This window comes from Tauraco erythrolophus, chromosome 2 (assembly GCF_009769465.1).
Source record: "Tauraco erythrolophus isolate bTauEry1 chromosome 2, bTauEry1.pri, whole genome shotgun sequence".
NCBI classification, from domain to species: Eukaryota; Metazoa; Chordata; class Aves; order Musophagiformes; family Musophagidae; genus Tauraco; species Tauraco erythrolophus.
The window spans coordinates 16556309-16578336 of record NC_141466.1 but is presented as its reverse complement, the minus strand read 5'-3'; the positions used below and the strand labels follow the sequence as shown (position 1 = coordinate 16578336).

Genomic DNA, 22028 nt, shown 5'->3' with positions numbered 1-22028 from the left:
TGAGTCCAGTAGGGGCTGGAGGTGATCTTTAGCCCTCCTTTTGTTATTAATATATTTATAGAAAGACTTTTTGTTGTCCCTTACGGAGCTGGCTAGTCTAAGTTCCAATTGGGCTTTTGCCCCCCTGATTATCTCCCTACATGTCCTAACTTCCTCCCTGTATTGATTCCTGGATGCCTGCCCATTCTTCCAAGACTTATAGACATCCCTTTTTCTTTTGAGATGTTCCCAAATCTCCTTTGTCATCCAAGCTGGTTTTCTACCCCGGTGGCTCGACTTCCGGCACACAGGGACAGCTCGCTCCTGTGCCTCCAGAATTTCCTTTTTGAATAGTAACCATCCCTCCTGCGCCCCCTTACCCTTGAGAGCTGTCTCCCATTGGACTTTGTTAACCAGACTTCTAAACAGCCCAAAGTCAGCTCTCCCAAAGTCCAGCTTGGCCGTTTTAGTGTTCCCCCTCCTAACTTCCCCTAGAATTGAGAATTCTATTATCTCGTGGTCACTATGCCCCAGGCGTCCTCCAACCTTCACATCTCCCACAAGACCTTCTCTGTTCACAAACAGCAGGTCTAGGGGAGCACCTTCTCTAGTCGGTTCACTGACCAGTTGTGATAGGAAGTTGTCCTCCACACTCTGCAGGAACCGCCTAGACTGTTTCCTGACTGCCATGTTATACTTCCAACAGACATCAGGTAGGTTAAAGTCACCTATAAGGACAAGGGCTAGTGAGCACGAGACTTCCCCCAGTTGTTTAAAGAATAGCTCATCAGTCTCACTGTCCTGATAGGGTGGCCTGTAGCAGATTCCCACTACAATATCCGCCTTCATAGGCCCCCCTTTGATTTTTACCCACAGACATTCTACTAGGTCATCCCCAACATTTAACTCTAAACAGTTTAGACCTTCCCTTACATACAGGGCAACCCCACCACCCCTTCTACCTCTCCTATCCCTCCTGAAGAGCTTGTAGCCATCCATGGTAGCACTCCAGTTATACGAGTCATCCCACCATGTTTCAGTGATGGCAACTATGTCATAGTTTCCCCGGATAGCAAGAGCTTCCAGTTCCTCTTGTTTATTGCCCATACTGCGTGCGTTCGTATAGAAGCACGTAAGTTGGGCTTTCGACCCCACTGCACCCCTAGGGGGGGAAGTTTTATTACCTGAGCTGTTATTTTTGGGATTCTCTTTTACCTCTGGGCAACTTGTGTGTTGCTCCTGACTACACATATCACCCTCTACTATCACTGAGGCCGCAGGCCGAAGGCACCTGCCTACACTCCCTTCATCAGACAATGGAGGGCCGTCCTCGGCTGTTAATCCTCTAAGTCTGACAATACCCCCCACGCCCTTCACATCTAGTTTAAAGCCCTGTTGATGATCCCAGCTAGTTCTGTAGCAAGCAGCCTTTTCCCCCGTGGAGACAAACCCGCCCCATCCCTAGATAGAAGATCTGTCATTAAGGTCAGCCCGTGGTTAAAGAAGCCTAGGTTGTTTTCCTCACACCACTTTTGTAGCCAATTATTTAAATCCTCGATCTTTGTTTTCCATCTTGTGTCATGTCCTAGAGTCGGTATGATAGAAGAGAATATTACTTGGGCCCCCGATCCCTTCAACATTCTTCCCAAAACCCTGAGATCTTTCTTAATTGTCCGGATGTTTCTTTTCCTAATGTCATCCATACCAACTTGGAAAATAAGAAGAGGGTAGTAATCGGTGGGCCTGACTATAGATGGGAGTTTTTTTATCACATCCCTAATTGTTGCCCCAGGAAGGGAGCAGACCTCCCTATGTAAAGGGTCAGGTCTACAAATCTGGTCTCCCCTCAGGGTCTTACATTGCCTCCCAAGATGATCTGTAACTTAAACCATTTATGCCTCTGCTGAAGTAAATTTAAAAGCAAAACAAAGTGAGTCAAAACCATACACATACAAAACCCACACCCTCCCAACTCCAAAAAAAAAAGAAAAAATACTAATATAGCCTACCAAGGCTGCAGGACTGCTAGAGTATCCCTTCTTTAAGCTGAAATACAGAGCACGAGAAAGCAGCAGGGGAGACCTGCGATGGGGATCAGGCTGGAAACTCCCTGTCAACAGCCACTGATGGGGCAACTGCACCCTCCTTCGGCTACCAGCCCTCTCTAGAAAGCAAACGCCTCCCTCAGCTTGGGGGGAGAGATGGCTGACACTCAAGAGCAGCCCAGCCCAGCCACTCAGCTGGTGTAGCTGCTGTCTGACGCAAAGCCAGCATTGAGAGGGCTCTCCCAGCCAGGGCTAGTGTTTGCTCCTGCCTGTTCCCTTAACCCCCAGTGTGCAAACCTTGGTGCAAAAGCCCCAGTTCACAGGAACTGTCCTGCTTCTGCCAGGCATTTCCGCAAGACTGTGGCCAGTGTGAGCAGAGGACAAGCCATCAGATCTTGGAATTTTGGGTTTATGACTGACTACTCTGAAGAAATGAGCTTCTCAGTCATACTTTCTAAATATAGGTACGAAAACTTGAACTGTACTACTGTTTCATAGCATCCTATTTGTTATAGTATAAACCAAGGGGTTAAGGTAAGCCCCTTGGTGCCTACAGATGTGGGTCTGCGCCTAGCTCTGCGCTGTGCCAAAGAGCCTGGTGGTTCAAGGTGGGGAGAGAGAAGTGGCTGTTCCTAACGCCACACAGGGCACACCACTGCGCTCGCTATGGAGACCAGTGTACCTAAGCCTTGCTGACCTCATGCACCATGTAAACTTTGAAAAAGCTTTTTGTAAAGTTGATACCATTTCTGCTATCTCCTATGGCACACAAGGAAAGGCAAACAGCCAAAGGAAGTTGTGTCTTTGAAAATGAACGTGGCAGATTTCTTTGAATTCTTTTTTTCTAGATGAGGTCAACAAATGACATCTATATTTTTGGGCAACCTGGTGTAGTGGAGGGTTTCCCTGCCCATGGCAGGGGAGTTGGAACTAGATGATCTTTGAGTCCCTTCCAACCCTAACCGTTCTAGGATTCTATTCTATGATTCTATGATCTAAATCCCACTGGACTCGCATAAGGTCACAAGGAGACCCAGCCTTTTGGCTTAATTGTCTTCGAAACATCTGGAGGAGGACTCTAGGTGTTTAGCTGTCAGATGTTCTTGACTGCAGCACTGGTTTTTAGACCAGAACACTTCACTGCCATATGCATTCTCCTTCTTTGTCTGTCTTTTTATCTCACCTTCATCCACTTAAGGTAGACAATTTCCAGTGTTTTACACTGCAAGTCAAAAGTGAGCCTGCAGTTTGTACAGGCCTTTCCTATCTATTACCTGAACCTGGTACCAGCACATCCGCGGTAACACAGGGTGAAAGCATTCAGCTGAATATCTGCCTTGTACTGAACTCTGAGTTACCTGTGATGGATAAGAAAAAATGGCATTTTAAAAGCTGGTCCAAAGTGCTGCTCAGGAGACTATTTTTTAAACTTTCTTCTCTCTCTTTTGAAATGAAAATACTGAGCTTGGATGACTAGGTGATTTAGCTTTCTCCTTATCAATTTCTCAAAAGTGCAGAGGATATGTCTTCATTGCAGTTGTTGAAACTTATGCTAGCCTACCCAATATATTTTTACCAGCTAGTGCCGGCATTGCTAACAGTGAGGTCAAAACATCACAAAACTGCAGAGACTAACTCCATGATACATTTCTTCAGCTTTCTCTGTGAGGCTGGTAATAGATTCTAGTTTCCTACAACTATTTGGTAGTGACACCAGAGTTATCTTGCAATGTAAAGCTTGGTTAGTTATATCCACACAGATTGAAGTCACTCCTTTGCCTGAAGCATGGAAATACCGTAAAGAAAATTGCTATTTCCTAATTTCAAAAAGCCTATTTGAAGTACCGGAAGGTTTAACAGCCTTCATAGCCACAGAAAATATATTCATGTTGAGAGTACGCAACTGTAAATTTTAATCTTAGAAGGACAGAAGTTTAATTTTACTCATAAAATATAAAAGATAATAAAGTAAGGGGTCAGATGTTTTTAGCCTTAAGAAACAGCACCATTATGATTTAGATATCAGTCATAACTTAACTCCAAATCAATATTTGACACTTGCACTATATTTAAATTATATTGCTATAAAGTACATTAAGAATTCACCGTTGAGAACAGTTATTCCACAGAGCAGGCTAAAGAAGGGTCACTGTAATAAACAATTTATAACTTTAAGTATGTTTCCTGTAATAAAGTTCCAAAAATCCATCCTAAATAAATCTTAAGTAATGTCTCATTATAACTCATAATTTACTTATACGAAGAATTAAAAAAATAAATTATGGTTATTCTCTCATACTCTGGATGTTTTATCTCTGCCCTTAAGAACCCTTTCACATGATAATCGATTGCTGGAGTCACATCTCTTATCTCAAGGGTGAATAGGAAAAACTTCACAAAATTATTTTAGAGCTTTGGGGACTATAAGAGGATGTGATATGCACTTATCAGACCTGTAGAAACCACAAGTATAGTGAAATCTCTTATCACTCTATGAAGCAGAGATTAGCAAATACACTTCCTTGATTAGCCTGGCAATTGATTAAAGGAAAACATAGCTACATCACATGCCCCTGACGTGGAGCAGGTGAGAGTTTTCAGGAGTCAGACATGCAGTAATACGACCACGTGCCACTGTGGTGCCAGAAAGGGGAGAGCTATTCCATCACCCTGAAGCTGTTTCATCCTACTGCTGATCCTACACAGCAAACTGTGGCATTACTGGACTATACAGTGCTAAAGCTACAAGCACCATGGAAAATGAGCTTGGCACAAGAGTGCTTCCAACTTTCAGCTAATTCAGTCAGTTTGACAGTAAAAGTTACCCTTGCCTTAAATTACTTAACTAAAATTAGCTAGAACGTTCTAGATATTAGTAATGGCTTTAGTTAGGACTAGATTTTCCTGTGAGTCCAACTTGAAAGTGGAAAGGGTAAAATGAAACAACCATACATATCTAAAAATGTAAATGGATAACTGACCCAAAAAACAATTGATCTATTGCCCTGCATTCTCCGCTTCCTTCCTCATCTCTTTTAGTTATACTCTCCTGAAAAATTGCGTCAGCTTGCCAAGTCCTTCATCTACTTCTGCTAATATAGAAAGTCTATGGCACTAGGAATGGGCCTTCTGCTACTGCAACCTGTAGTCTTTTAAAACCTCTCAAACATCATGGGAAAGGAGCTGAGCAAGGTAGAAACACTTGCTGAAACAAAGCCTTTCCCTGCAGAATTTCCAAAGCAAGAATGTTGTCTTGGTTGTGGGTGAGCTCCAACGTACACCAGTGGTATTTCAGAAATCAGAGGTCTCATCCACATCAAAAGTCAGAATGAACCCAATTAGGAACAGCTGTTTTCAAATGGCCATGGCCAAACAACAGCAGCTACCTCAGCTGGACAGCCTGGAGCTGGTTTACAGGATTGTAAGCAGAGGCAGAGGTTTTCTTAAAGGCAACTGATAGTGATGAAATTTCCTCTCAGTTTTGGTCTTCAATATGTGTCTGCTTTTTGAGGCTGGTTGCCCAGGAGTCAGTCCCTCATGTAGTCAAAGCACAGGTAGAAAAAGCATACCAGCCTGCCCTCTGACCCAGCCACAGTTGCAGATTTATACATTGCTAACACCTTAGGCTATAGTTATGCCTTGTATCACTGATTTTTCCTCCACTAAAATTCTAGTCCATTTTGTATTTCTAGTCTCGCAGGAAAATGCCAGATCAATATTAAGATCCCGATGTCAGGAATTTAGGGAACTATCACTGTCTCGTGTCCTGCCCTCAATGAATTCCTCTTCCCACTACTCCTTCCTTCAGAAATAGGCCTCCAGAGAAGGCTATTGTGAAGTTTGTGATGTAGCAGCTCTCATACCTCATTTCTTCCAAATTCCAGTACCTTATTAATCTGACTATAGTAATATTATTCATTCATAGTAGAGAGGTCCCAAAGATTTGTATTGAGTCATTTATCATTAGCTCCAAAGGCAGTCTGTCAACTGCAACAGAAGTCTATCTTATTATCTTAATTCAATGTATGTGTGTGTGACAGAGTGACAGTTAAATAAATCAGAGAAGATCTCTGGGCTTCTAACTTGTTACTACACGTCTCTCTTTCCCTAACTGATCTGGTATCTGGCAGGGACGAGAGCATGGATGTGAGCCAGCTCGCTAAGAAGACAGGCAACACTGATGGTGGAACAATTGGAAGAAGAGAGACAGTTACTATCAAAGCGTTGTGATAAGAGTGTGGCTTCACACGACATTGTTGACTTTGGAGAACTGGTGACTACATTTAGAAAATGAGGTAAAAGGAATAGTGAAATACACATTTTTGAAACTCTTGATTTTGGTGCAAAGTAACCCAGAGCTAAGGAGTTCTAGAAAAACATGCAAGTTCAATTTTCGTTCTTCTGGCTTCTGAGAGAGATGTGGAACTGAGATGCTGGTGATGGCACAGAGCAGACAAGTATTTGTTTACAAGAATCTGCTTCATAGGAAAAAAAAACCACTGAAGGTATTGTGTTCTGTTTTTGGTCACTTCAAAAACTTACCACAGTAATGGAGCACTTTGGAATACAAACAGGTTTCGCTGTTAACAAATGTAAATAAACTAATCATAGCACAAAAACCTCTGAGTAATATTTTTTAAATATCAAGAACAGAAAAAAAATAGTGAGAAAAAACAATGCTGAAAGTCATATATGACCAACAATAAAAACTTTAGCATGTTTAGACATTCTTCTAAGTAGAAACATAAAACTATCCAGCTACAGAGAGAAACAGGACATAAAAATAAATCTGTTGCGATATTGCTGTATATATTTGAATTCTCTAGTATATCAAAGCACAGAAGTCCAATCAGTATACTCAGATATTTATATCAAAGTAATTAGAGAAAAGAATGCAGTGCAATATGCTTTTATTTTCTTTATTAGTGTGAGTAGCACAAACAGCTTGTCTAAAGAGTGTTTTTTAAAAATTCAGCAGCAACTGTCTGTTTGCTCTGAAATGTTTTACCATTTTCTTTTCTAAAGATATGAACAATTGTAAAAGTATGATAAACATTTCCTACATTTCTTCTTTTTTTTTTGGGGGGGGAGGAGAGTAGTTTAGGGAATAATCTTCAAGGCTGAATTTTTTTGGTTTTGCTTCAGCAAAAGAACAGAAAAAACTCTTACCTCTCAGCATAACTAAAAAACCTTTTTACTCTGTGGGAGTTCTAATCCTCCTGTAATGGTATTGATAAAGAACTGGGGGGATGGGAAAGAAGTAAAGAGGTTATTGCATACCTGTCTTCTCACATATCTGCCTAATTTTAGCAGAATTTATTTTGTTGAAAATTGTGGTGGGAACCAAGGTACAATTTCTATCATATTTTTCAATTCTAGCAATATTTAGATCTAAAATTCATTTCTAGGATACTGAATGCTTCAAATGCTTTTAATTTTCTCTATACCAAAATAAGGAAGGACTGAATTCTTCAGCACAATGTAGCTGTGAAGATTAAAATGCCAAAGTACTTTTCAGTGACTTTCCCAGCTTGCTTATACACGTCATTTCTCATATTGATTTTTTTTCTTTTGTATTAGTCACTCCTGAGAAGCCTGTGACTGAAAAACTAAATTACATGGACCTGCTAACACAAAGCGTGGATAGAATGTCTTTTTCATAGACTCCAGTTCAGTACTTCTTTCGAGCGTATGCAGAGCTCTTCTGGGCAAACTTTTGCACCAGGTGACTGAGGTGAGGGTCTGTAACACACTGGAGAACACATCTGGCCTGGATATCGCTGGAACAGAATGGAAGCCACAGTTTTCCATAAAAATATGCCACATATCTCTATCTCTTTGAACATAGTGGCACAACTCTTATGTGCAGCAATCTTGTCTGCTCCAAAGTCCATACAATAAAAGCAGCTGACCAGTGAGTCACAATGACTGCAGGAGCACTGAGTGGACATGATACCACAGCACCTTTTAAAGGAATGAAACAGAAGCACGTAGGAAAGCATAGAGGAGCAATCACTTGAAAGAGTCATGTGTTTCATTTCTATGCACTGATAGTTTGTTGAGTCTGAACCACAATCAAATAATGTGCTCTACCAGTTCAGTTCCTTGAATGCTAGAAGTTTACAAATCTACACACAAAAAATTGCTACAAGTACGAGATACAATGGACAAAAAAACACAGCACGAGTGACAGAAGGTTCCTTGTTGCCCTATCACATGTTTAGTATCACTGCATATCTTCTTGAATGCAGATTATGTGAGCAAAGTTCTCTAAGAGGAATCAAAAATAAACACTAGGGACTCACTAATACTTCCAGTTCAATTGCATTGCTTCATAACTTCCTGAAGAATGGAGAGTGTAAGAAAAATAGAGGTTCTTTCTTTCTGGTTGGACATTTTTAAGTTATCTTTTGTAAGACCACATAAAATGAGTTAATTCTCAAAGAATTACATAAATAAAACATTACATAAAATATGTCTCAGTAGAATTTATGTGAAGTGAATTTCACAAGGACCAGTTTATTGTAGAAAATTCAACTTATCTCTTCCTGATCCTTTTATTCTATCTAAACATAGAAATTTATGTCAGTTCAAAAAAATCTATTACTACTTCTCATAACCAAATCTATTATTTCCCTCCATGATCCATCAGGTAAAAACAAGTGCAATAGATAGCTCTAGCAGAACCTTGAGCATAAAAGGCCTCAAGAATAGAATGAGATAAGTTAAACCTATCTCGCTGTGCACTGTAACTGGAAATGATAATCTTGATGTTTAATTTAAACCAAGTCACAGCAAAGACTTCTGACTGTAATTGTTATCTGTCATATAACTACAATTATTATAAAATGGAATTGGACTTGGAAAGGTATAGCTTTGCCTGTTGCATTGCCTGTAAGCAAACTGAACTCTGTGAAGGTTTATTGCCCTTTGCTGCCTTCTTCCTCCAGTCTTTCTCAGTAATGGATCCATTTGACTGCTAAAATTTGGAGAGAAAGAGCTGAAAACAAATGATTAATTTTCCACATCACTTTTTATTTCCAGAGCTTTGCTGATGCCATTGCATTGCTGATTTTTCTCTCCTCTGTTCCCTTGCCAGCCCCAGGAAAAAGAGATTCAAAAAGAGAGCTCATGTTAGAGCGGCAGCGTTTCACTGGTATAACAGCAGTTTACAGACAGGCAAAATAAGGGAGCAACTTCAAGTGCGTGTGTTTAAGCCAGGAAGAGGAACCACTGGATCTCATAACAGGATCTGTGGTTTCCAAGCTTGTCCTCAGCTGGACTGATGACAGTGGCAAAGGGGCTCTACCAGGCATCAGACTTTCGCAGAGCAACCCAGTGCAAGAGAAAAATGAACATCCTGGCCCAGTAGCGTGCCTGCCTTCCCTTACTTCCCACTTCTGCTAAGGAAAGAGAGTGCACTGGTCACAGCACACATACCGATGGGGTGGAAATGGTGTTCAGGCTTGGAAGACAAAGACTGACTGCACCTCTTCCCCTACAGTACGTAGCTCTGGGGAGAGCAAACATGCGCAGGCTGCCTCAAAGATCAATACAAAATAATTTCTTTGATGCACTGCCTATAATGAGACACACCAAAGTGAACCTACCTCCTGCTTCAGCCACTGCTGGTGTTTGTCTCCCACCCTGGGCCAGCACATGCTAGAGGCAGCTGGCAGATCCGAACTCCATTAACCAGCTGCAGCTGTGCAAGCATGCAAACAGAAAGCACAAGAGGTAAAACGGCAGCAGCCCAGCATGCCAGGCTGTATAACCTGGAGGACATCACATGCTGATACCCGCTCCTCGCACAGCTCAGCAGGGTCCAGCTCATTTGCAGCTTCTGCTCATTTCAGCTAAAGGTGGCTCACGAGGCCATGCTCAGTAGAGGGAGCTTGAAACAGCTAATTTCAGTTTACAGCATATGAGTCATTACACACACCCCTCAGCAAAGAGTCTCATGCCTCCTGGGTATCTTTACAGCAGCCAACAGAAAGAAGCCAGTCAGGGGTGCTTTGGAGGAGAAATGCAGTTTTGGTGCACTGATTCATCAACTCAAGGAGCCTCTCTCTCTCTCCTTTGACTATAGAAGAAATTAAGAAGACAAAGTATTCAACTTAGCTGGACAAACAGAATTTCTGTTCCTTATATGATGGTTTAGGAAGATATTTATTGTACAGGTGTGCTTCCTTCACAATTACTGGTGTCACTTCAGCGGAGTTTTACAAGATCCCTTAAGCATAGCAGTCTTCCACTACTTAAAGGGGGCCTACAGAAAATCTGGAGAGGGGCTATTTACAAGGGTATATGGTGATAAGACAAGGGGCAATGGATTTAAACGAAAAGAGGGTAGATTTAGATTAGATCTAAGGAAGAAATTCTTCACTCTGAGGGTGGTGAGGCACAGGAACAGGTTGCCCAGAAAAGTTGTGGATGCCCCATCCCTGGAAGTGTTCAGGGCCAGGTTGGATGAGGCTTTGAGCAACCCGGCATAGTGGAAGGTTTCCCTGCCCATGGCAGGGGGGTTGGAACTGATGATCTTTGAGGTCCCTTCCAACCCAAATCATTCTATCATTCTATGATCCTGCTGATTTCCAACCGAGTGCAGAGGCCAGCACAGAGCAGCATGGATCAGTTGGTATAATCTGGAATTCTGAAAGCTTTGCTATTTCCCAGCTGTCAATTCATTTTTTTTCCTGGTAACTCATCTCCTGGGAACTGCATGTATTTGTACTTTTCGAGATTATATTTCTTTTATCAACAGTTTTTTTGAGTTGGGCAAACTCAACTTTTATTTGCAATATTCTTAACATTTTTAGGTCTGAAAAATCATGTCAGAAATAGTGCTTGAACATCAAAATTGCAAGTTTGATGCAGGGATCTTTCCAAATAACAGTATTCCTGTTCTTATTACATAAACCTACTCTGTGGGATTTGCTAACCTCATACTGTAACAATGTTAACACAGCTCCTAGCCAAATGAGAGGTGGATGGATTGATGGAGGTTTGATAATCACAAATAACAACTTGTTGGGGCCATGAGCCAGTAGCTAGCATGAGTCTCAAAACAAACATGGATCGAGGACAGCAGGAGACTTTGCCTGGGAGTCTCCCAGTTCCTTCCATGCCAATTCTTATCAGGATGGATTGGGCAAAGCTGTTTAACCTCTTCTTCTTTCAGAGTGGATGATTATTTTCCAAAATCGCATGGATGCTATGACAGCTAATTAATTATCACTGTGTTGTGCTTTACAAATGTAATTAGTATAAAGAGGGTTAGTAGCAAGAACCACTGCACAAAAAATGAAGGTGAACAGAGATAGCATGCTAGAAAGACTTCAAGCGTACTAATATAGAAAGAGGAGAAAAACAATAAATAAGGAAAGGAGATTTGAGTACCGAGTACAGAAGAGATGTGTATGAAAGAAAAAAGAAAAAAGGTGCGCTGCCTTCCAAAAGTAGAGGAAGGGAATAGGAAATTAAAAATTAGAAGCAAGGCATTGAGATGAATGGATCTGAAGTATAAAGAGACGAAAAGAAAATGAAAAAGATGTAATAAAAGCTGCCTAGCCTTTAAAGTAATGAATCTTTTAATTTATTTATACTCTTTTTTGATTTTAGAGGAAAATGGTAGCACACATACTGAGCTCACACTGTGTTAACACAGTACAGCTCTTAATTCCTCGATTATGTTGTTAAATAATTAACTGATGAATCATAAGTAAATAATTGGAACTTGGTTCTCCAAGGCTCACAACTGAGAACATAAAACCGTCACAGTGATATTAGATTTTAGCAAAACCTATATTGTAGTTAATTAGAAAAACTGGAAAAAAATTTAAAATCTGCAACTACAAAGACTGCTAGGAGAAGCACTTGGACTCTATTTCCCCATGGAACAAAATAAAATGGATCATCTATTATTTAAATCTCCTATATTAAAGTTACATCTGGAGAAGGTGGAAGCATGGATTGCTAGTTCTTCTGCAAAATACCTAGACCTTCCCTGGGCCTTGTCCTGTTGGAGAGGGTCTGTGCAGGAAGATAGGAAAGAGTGTCACTCTAAAAGGCTAAGGCAGTCTTGAGTTCATGTTAAATATCTTTTCCTCCAATATTTCTGAAATTAAGAACTACAAAACAAATCCTTATACTTCAATGGACAATAACTCGTCGGTTCCATGGCACTATTTAACAGCATTAAGAACAAACAGCTTCAAGAATCTAATAATAATTGTGTTTATTTTTGTAAAAGAGGAACAGTAGACAAGCTAAAAAAGATCACTCTTTGCATCCACAAAACAAAATAATTCCTTTTCTCCCATGAACATTGGTTTAATTTTCCAATATAACAAAAGCACAAGTACGTAAATTCTAAGCAAGGCAATTAATCTGGATTCTGCCATCATCACAGTCACGAGATTACTCTTTTTTTTTTTTTTTACAATGAGAAGACTCTGGAAGCACAGATCCTGCTGTGCAGAGCCATCACATTCCTTCATAAAAGCAACCGGCTAGGAATCAAAAATCTAAGGAACAGCAAATAATTATTCCGATAAAGAAATGACAAAACGCTACAGTGGTTATTGAATAACACTCATTTCAATTTCATTTGTTCATTCTTGAAATCTGTTATTTAAAAAATAAATAGAAGACATTTTATTTTTCAGAAGCCCCCACCCTTCCAGCTTCCTGATGCTTAGTCTTGCAAAATACTTGCCAGCAGCAAAAATTTGAAGTGTCTTTGAGTATCAGCGTGGAGACGAAAACGTACCACAATTCTTCAGCACTCCCTAATAACCTCCACGCCTGAGGTTAGACTGATTTCACACACACCCCTTCATCGTGGTCACTAGCATCTGTCCCTCAGCCCCTACCTGGGGTTTCATTTCACCATGGACTGGACGTGGGCGTAGGAAGAGGAGTCGGTCTCAAAGTAGCACTCCAGCTGCCCACAGATGGCCTCGAAGGTGGGCCTCCTGTCTGCTTCTGCGCTCCAGCACTGCAGCATCAGCTCGTAGAGTGGAGCTGGGCAGGTGTCTGGCTGAGGAAGTCTATACCCCTTGTCCAGCATCTGGATCACCTGGTGTCCTGGCATACCTGTAAGCCAAAAAAGGTTTGTCAGACTACTCGTGGTCTACTTAAAGACACCACAGGTCCCCATCTCTTACCAAGACAAGGCAACGGGATGCTCTCGTGTGAGACACAAATGCACGCTAAAGGCAGAACTGGCCTCAGCAACAGGCTATAGAAATCACTGGAAGATCCCAAAACAGCAGTTAAAAAACACCTCCAACACTTCCTAGTCTCCTCACCCTGACTGCAACACCTAAGAGGCATAGCAAGTAGATTCATCCAGGTGTGAGGCTTTTCCTCTGCCACTTGAGTTTGCCGAAACTTTTCTGACATGTTTTACTTAAATTGCTCCTAAATTGCTCTAGTCTCAGTGACTCCAAAATCTCCTAAGAAAATCTGTCCTGCTGCTGAATTTTCCTTACATTTAGGAAGTTTTCTGTAGCGTCAGTTCTAATTTTCCTCTGGTGTAGCTATGTGATGGCGTCTTGCCTGCTCTGTCACCACGGATCACAGAGAAGAAACCACTCCCCTGCCTTTGCTATATCTTTATATATTAAAACTATTGTCCCATTTCCTTTCAATTTTCTACTCTTTAAATCTTGAATTGTATAATCTTTGCTTCTTTTCCCTGGATCTCTGAATGGCATTTCCTCTATACTTTACCCACTGCCACCATGGATTAACATAACCTCTTCTCCCAATCAATTACTGAGGGCAACTTCCTGAAAGTAATAACAAGTAAGCAAATAGCCATGGCAAAAGGGCATTTTCTACTGTAAAGTTACAGCTGAACTATGCCTTTGCCAAGGGATAATGCTGAACATATATGCAGACAATACTGAGAATCATAGTGTTATATATCATTTATACTTGAATAGTTTATTTACATCCATGTCTTCATATGCACACATCTATGGTTTATACAAGAAAGAGTTGAGGATTTTTGGCTTTGTTTTTTTTTCTTCTCTTTTCAGAATAGTTTCACAGGAGGTGAAGGTGAGAATCAAAGAGCAAAATCAATTTCTCCTTTTACAGGAAATACCAGTTTGGGACCCTGTAAAATGTAGTTTATGGCGAATGTACCAACCCTCAGGCCTGTACAGATGCAGCATAACTTTTTTTTTGGTTTAGTTCTTCCCTTGTGTTCTCCTCACCAGCACAAAATGAATCACAGTCAATCATTTCACTGATATCTTGTGTTATTGGAGCCATGGTTCCTTGAGCTTTTCTCACAGTGCTAGGAATAATAACTGCTCTCATACCATTAAATCTACTTCTGAGGTTGGTGACATTTTATTCCTAATTCTTGTGATTCTTCCCTTTCTGAAGGCTCTCCATTCCAATAGTCAAATATGAGGTAAAGGCATAATAATACCCTCATTCATTTTTCAGACACCTTCTTCCTGAAGTGTCTGTGCAGAACTTTACACATAATAATCTATTCTTCCATGAGATATCCTAAAAAAAAATAAATTTGAAAAAGCAGCAAGAATGGAATGGGGAATAGAAAAATTCTTCCCTTTTTCCACATTCCATGAATTGGCGTCTTTGATCTGATACTGGAGAGAAATAGCCGGTTGGCTTAGGCACCTGTGCAATGCAGTTTGACTCCAGCAAGAGGAAGCTTGCATGGCTGCCAATCATAGCCTTTGGAAAGTTTCCAGGGAGTCTGGGACAGCCAGGAGGTCTGACCCACTAAACGAACCTCATCTGAATAGCCTTCTTGCTGTATTTACGGTTTTAACCCTTTCACATGCCTGTAGTACAGGCATTCAACTTTTTTTTTTTGAGTAATTCTCAAAGCAGGAAAACGTTAGATATCATTCTTTAGGTAAAAGCACTTACCAGCATAAGGCATCTTCCCGTAGGTGATTATTTCGAACAGAAGTATTCCAAATGACCAGACGTCTGACTTAACGCTGAATTTGTTGTAGCGGATTGCCTCCGGAGCTGTCCATTTCACTGGGAGCTTGGTTTCAGGCCGAGCTTCATATACGTTTTCATTTTCTACCTGTCATGGGTAAAACGAAGCAAGCCTGATTTCAGATCCGCTCAGCAGAGCACTTAAGCACCTGACTAAGTTAAGCATGTGCTTAATCTTATCCTCTTTTAGCTGAGCACTTGCCTTTCATGGTGTTAAAACACGCACTTACTGAAGTCTATTGTTGAATTGGGCTTCACAGTTGAGAAATGCTACCCTTCATCGGAGGCTGTTCTAAAGCATTTATCATTTCAAGAGAACATGCAGTGTTGGAGTGGCTTGTGATTAATTATGAGCTACTATTGTGAATTCTGGACCTGGCATGCAAGATTTCAAAAGTCTGTCAAGAGTGGCAGTGTAAGCATCCTGCTGACACTGGAGACCAAATGGCTTCACGTCTGGTCTTCAGTAAACAGAGAAGGCAAGAGCAAGAGCTAATGAATTTCGGAAGCTTTCTTCTGTGATTTATTGCGGTGTTGAAGGGCCATTGACTTTAATAACAATCACTTAAGCAGGTTTTAGGGACCAAAGAACAAACTCCAAGTGCTTCAACTTGACGTATTAGCTTACTAGCAATTAATGCATGTAAAGTGAAGGTGAAAGGCACGTAGAAAAGGGAAAATTGTTTACTTGCAAATTTATAGAATCATGTCCTTAAAGTTTTATAACACAGACATCTAAACTTTGTGAGCATTTATTCTCTCTTTAATTCTTAAACATAATTTAGCATGCATCGGTCACATGCAAGACTTGATCAGGTTTTTCACAAGTAAATCCAGGCAAATGTGTACAAGATTTTGTTTGTTTGATTCTTTTTAATACAGAATGTATGTTTCCCAGCTGTAATGCTCTGTAGTTTTGAAAAGATGGATTGCTAGTGTTTTGTATCTACATACTGATACAGTTGGCATCTTGACCATAATACTCATCTACAGAAACAAGAAATTTTTTCATTAGGCTAATTAATGCACACAGAAATACAGATTTAATTTCTCACACCTACTCCGTTGGGATCTTTGCATGCACCCATGCTAGTGCTTTGGCTTAAAAGACAGAATATTCCTAAGAAAGTCTGCCAAGATGACTCTATGATAGAGTATTTTAGTAAAGTTCAGTTTTAACAAGAAATGTCAACAGCTGTAAGTTATTACCCTCCCTAGAGAGGACAGAGGAGAAATATCCATTGTAAGTATTGTTCATTTAAAAATATGTATTTTTCATGTTAAAAAATGTGCACTCTAAACTTATGCATAACTAGAAGAATAAAAATTAAGCAAAAAACACTTTCAAAGTCCCTTGATGCCATTGTCAAGCCATTATTCTATACTTCAGTATGTAATAAAACCAACTCTGTTATGAGCTTCAACTTCTGCTGCTTGAATGGAAAAAAAAAAAAAAAAATGAGCAACAGAAATCTTTTTTCTCTGTTTTTCCTTCTCAGTGCAAGAACATGAATCAATAAAAACAATAATAAAACTTCAGAAATTATGGATTACATCTTGAAATCCATATAATATGGCAAATCAAGTCATTTGAACTCTGATCAAGTCATTTTCAGAGGTAGGAAATCTCATTTCTAAACCACAACTCTTTCCTAGGGTGATCTTGGTCAGCGTTACTTGGCATTCCACATCCTCAAGGGCTGGAGAAAAAAAATCAGTGCAATGGCAAAGAACTCGAAACTGCATCAGATTTAAAGCTCTGAGAGCTCACTTTATGAACTCCGCTGTTAGTCGTGGAGAGAAATAAGGTCCTTTTATGATTACTACCTGCACTCACAAGCATCACAGAGGCAGTGGGCAAGTGAACATGGAGAGAATAGCTGTCAATACATTTTTATATGCTTTCCCTTAGAGGCTCAGGAATATAATTTTGCCATCATTCCTTTGATCTCTCTCCACATGGCAGACATTAGTGTTGTGGATAAAGATTGTGCAGCAAAGGGTATTGCTTGCCAGGCTTCTTCCTTGGTGGCCAAGTGGGACACAGACATTGGGATGCCTTCTTCAGACTGACACAAAGGCATAGGCCAGCTTCTAACCTTGCATGGGATAATACAGGTAGAGGATATAAGTGAAACATTAGGGGTTCTTTTCTCCCTGGGCATGCCTTTTGCCTGAATGTAGCAATTCAGAGGCTACAGTTCATCCTTTAGTTTACCTCTTCCACCTTGTTCCCCAGAGTTAAAGTAGAGCCAATTCACCTTCTCACAACCTACCTTAAAAACTCTTGCAAGTCCAAAGTCTGCTACTTTGTAAACACTGTGTTCACCAACAAGAACATTCCTGGCTGCCAGGTCCCGATGGATATAGTTCTGGGATTCAAGGTAAGCCATCCCGGAAGCCACCTGAGCAGCCATATCTACTTGATGTGGCAGGAAGATCTGGGAGCCTGCATCTTCTGTTTAAAAAGAAGATGACAAGGATAACATAATATTTATGCTATTCAGATATAAATAACATAACAGCTGAGTGGTTCAAATAGCCAACGCAAATCGATAAAACCATCCAACACAATAAAGTAACAGTCCAATCAAATGACAGAGGTTAGTGAACGACACTAAGTAAAGACATGCAGCTAATTTTACGATAACTGAGCAACAATGCCTGTCCCATCTTCTCTAAAAGAGTAGATACTAAGTGCAGCAGTTGATCTAGGCCTGGAAGGAGCTGCTGACACAGTCCAAAGAAAAAGGCATTTATCTACCATTAGTAATGGAGATGTTTGCCTTTCTGACAAGTGCATAACTCATTTCAAACTGTGAGTAAAAGCTAATGTCAGTACTCACTGGGTGTAGTCAAAGCCAACCAAAGATGGAAAAGCACAAAGCTCTCCTTGTTCCCTGTCCTCCAATGATTCTTACTAGGAAGTATACCATCTGCTGTCAAGTGTAACTCTCATTTTCACTTTCCAGTCCACTTGACTGCTTCACGCTGTTATGTCTGTTGCTACTGCTCAATAGTAGAACTCCTTGAGCTGCTTTCAAGCTGCCTGCTTCTCTTGTAGAACTTTCTGAAGTAATATGCATACCATTTCCACCACTGTAAGATCAGCAAGTCCCAGCAACAGACATCTGGCAATCAAAGAACGGCTGTTCAAACAAAGTAATAGAAGAACTTTGAGCAGAGTAACTTGCCTCCTTAAACGAAGGAAAGAGCCTTAGGCAGTGAAAAATTGCAGTCAAAAATAGTAAGAGAGGTACCTCCAAAAAAAAAAGCCATTGTGGTATAACACATTAGAATTCAAATTCAGGGTCTTTGTGGCATTTTGGGGACAACTGATCTCCTCATGATAAAGAATTTATATCCCAAGTTAGTCTAAGTAAGCCAAACCAGTGTTATATTCAAGCATCAGTCACCCAAACTCAAACGCTGCAGCACTGAAGCATGAGTGCCTACCTCTGTAGCCTCTAATACTCAAAGCAGTTTCACCTTTCTGTTTCAGAACCTTAACAATATCAAAAAGCTGAGTATTTTTTGCTACAGTTATGGGCATTTTTCCTTTCTCACTGAGGATGATGACTTTTCCTTTCTGCCTCTGCGTCAAAGAAATAAAACATTTGTAACTGGCAGTTTTCTGTTGCTTATTTTGAATTGATTCATAATGTTAGTGTCTTAGCATTGTTTTGCATAGCCTGCTCCAGTTCTGGTGTTTTATCTGACCTCTCCTTGTAAATACCCATTATGAAGAGTGTGAAATTCCATTGTTTACCAATCTATTCTGCAATCTCTAGGCCTTGAATTTCCTGTTTATCTGGATATTCTGAGATGAATAGGTAAAATAAATGAATTTTAAATTATTAAATTCGCCCTTTTTGCATATTGTCCTACTTCCCTTTTGCGGTTAAACTTATTGTCACCATAATCCAGCAGTGAGATTATTTAGTTCTATTGTTGACTCAGAAAGTCTTTTCCTCTCCCTCACATACATTTAATAGCTGCCTTGACCTTTAAAAGAGAGAGGGAGAAAAGTCAGGCTATGTGAAAATCTATGGCTTAACCATCAAGAAAATCCATCATCAGGCCAGAGAATAATATAACACTCTGAAGTTTTGCAGTTTTGATAACTGGCAGACATCAACATTTATTATTCAGCTTGCTGGACAAAGATATAAATCTGCAAATGATGCTTATGCTGTATTTAGTCATAAGATAACTAAATACGTACAAGTAACTAGCACAAGTACCTGGGCTTTGGAAACTAGTTTATGTGACTCAGTTTAAAATCCCTCTCTCTGTATTCCCTTTCACACTGCCCCTTCATCTGTACTGCCTGGTGAAAGCAGACAAGGACGTAGGCAGACTTGAGCACAGGTTTGTCATTCCTCTGTCGATGCTCCAGGCTGGCCTGAAACAAGCTTGCTCCAAGAGGCAGAACACAGTAATGTCACAGCAAAAAAGGATGACTCTTAAGCCTTGTGTTTAATGAGCTGCTTCAGTGCAGAACTGGAGTTAGAGCTGCTAAACTATCCCTGTTTTATTCCCTACACGGGTGCATCATGTTAATGGACAAGGACAAGATCCAGCTCTACTGGTGGAATTGCAGCTGAAAGACTATTTCTTCCCTTGGGGCCTGTTTGGGATCCCAGACCAGCTGATCAACTGCCTTTAGCATGTGGGTTGAAGGAGGGGAAGAGGCTACTGTTGCCCTGGCTGCTGCAGTATTTCTTGGAGAGTTCCTCTCTGTGAGCTGGTTCTGTGCTGCTGCTGATCTGAAGCTAAAGAAGGGAAAGATGTAAGGAGGAGTCTCAGCTATTCAGGAGCTGCAAACTGTGCACAAAGATAAAGGATGAAAGTACAGGTCTATTTGGGATCTGAAGTGCAAAACATGTATGGTTGTCTCATAAAGGTTTCTGACTATACCTCCCAAATCCCCAGTTGGGTCAGCCAAAGCACACGAATTCAAGCACAGCACTGCATTAGTACAACTACGAAGGTTGCCAGGCCAGAGCTAGCTCCCATCTGGCTGGTTCAGAGCAGGCTAGAAGAGTTTAAAGCTGTATTCATATGGGTATGCATGTGCTTTAGTTCGTTTTAAAGCATTTTAAAACAGAAAAAAATACAACTAAAAACGGAAGTTAATATAACTTCCACACTCAAAAGCAGGCACTACTGGTGAATTTATAAAACCTTCCCATGGTTTATACTTTATCCTAAAGAAAACATAGTGTCTCCATGTCCTTTTTTACTAATAGTTTTTGACAAAACTATCATCCTTATATGAAAAATTTGTTAGAGAAAATATTAAAGAAAGCTTAGGGTCTGCACCTTGTTGTAAGCAATCAATCATGATATCTCATTTAGGAAAGACAGGAAAATAGCCTCATTGACAGACACCTGTCAATAAATAAATAAATAAGCAGCACTTTCCGCAGCTGAGAGCATTGCCTCCATAATAATTCACCGAACTTCAAGACTGCATCCCCCCTAGGTCTATCAGAATTGATAAAAACACTCATACATTTATGACGATTTCATTCACATCCAATAACAAAGAAAAGTTTTCAGTTGCATCTTTCTCATATCTGTGGCAGCTCAATAACTCTGCAGAGCAGTGTTCATCAAGAGGTATCCCAAAGTACATTCACAGGGTGCACAGGGAATTCACATGCCCATCATTATTAAGTAGCTGTTGCTATTGTGGAATGCGATAGTCACTATGCGTGAAATAGAATGGATTTTTAAAGCTAGGAAAATATACCATGTATTTCTAGGAGGGGAAATTTAACCAAAGAATAATCTCTGGACTTTCCCTCTGTTCCAGTAGAGACAGCAGCCTTTTGGAAATGTTTTCCTGGTTCCTGAAGTGATTGAGCCTCAAGAAGAATGCTTATTAGGAGCTGTGCACTGGCTGCCAGCCAGTACAGATCACTTCCAGTCACAAAGCTGTGCAAGCTTCAAATCTGTTTCCTTATTACTCTCACTGATGACGACTTTTCTCTGACCAGCACCTATCAAGGCACCTGGATCTCTGCCTCCACCTCTTAGCTCTGTTTATCCCGCTGCACATAGGCCATCAGACAAGGAGAGATACCGCTGGGCTGGGTTTCAACCAGCTATTTTTATGGTTATCTTGACAGCTGCCTGGAAACTAACTGACCTTCCACAGCCTCTCTGATGCGGGGCTACGGGAATGAGCTCTCAGGCAAAGATCAGGCTGCACACATGCACTGCCTACAGCAAGGGCAGCTACTGTGCACGTGCCGGCAACTGATCTGCACACAGGCTGCAGCGCTGGTATGTCCTGGACACATTGTACTCTGTGCACAAACAGGCCAATTTTCACCTCTGTGATATCTGTGACTCATCCTGGCTTTCTCAGAGCTATTTCTCCCATGCAATAATTTTCTTCGTGCACAGCAATCATTTCCTGATGTGCCAGGCTCTTTCAATCAGATAAGCAGCAATCTGCACACAACGGCACCAGAGATGAGATTTTAAAGGAAATTTGTGCCTCACTACCTCTGGTAGCTAAATGCCTACAAAACTTTAGATGATCAGGCCCAAGCTCCTTGCAGCCCCTCTCTGCACAGTTCCTGGTGGGGCTGTCCCTCTGTCAGAGATTTCTTTAGCTGTAATTGTTCCCAGACTGAGCCTCACTTGAAAAATGACTCCACAGAGAAGATGGGAGAACATATGTGTCATGGTAAATACTGTCTGTGGTATTTCACAGGGCTTTGCCTTACAGGCTAGAGACAGAGAAGAAATTTAGCAAGTCAATCTCAGCAAACATTTTATCTTCAAGAGATCATTACAGCTTTAGAGACATTTAGCATCTCAGAGACATCTGCTAATCTGAAAATGGATAACAAACACTAGAATCAAACATTTCTCAATAGTAGAGGTGAACTTAAAGTGTAATCATTATGTTAGTCTGTTCCAGGTTGTACAACTTTATTTTTAATTATTATTTGCCTTCAAAAGAGCGCTTTGAAGTGCTGCTGAGATAAA

General features: G+C 40.7%; 1 protein-coding gene across 1 annotated transcript in view; it reads right to left on the bottom strand.

Moving 5' to 3' along the window:
* Positions 1–12906: 12906 nt before the first annotated feature.
* The window catches only part of FRK (fyn related Src family tyrosine kinase), a 56385-nt gene continuing 47263 nt past the window's right edge, over positions 12907–22028 (bottom strand). Inside the window, exons 6-8 of the mRNA XM_086632134.1 lie at positions 17297–17478; positions 14943–15108; positions 12907–13121 (exon numbers count right to left, since the gene is read on the bottom strand). Coding sequence (XP_086488260.1) covers positions 12907–13121; positions 14943–15108; positions 17297–17478 — 563 coding nt within the window. The remainder of the gene's footprint in view (positions 13122–14942; positions 15109–17296; positions 17479–22028) is intronic.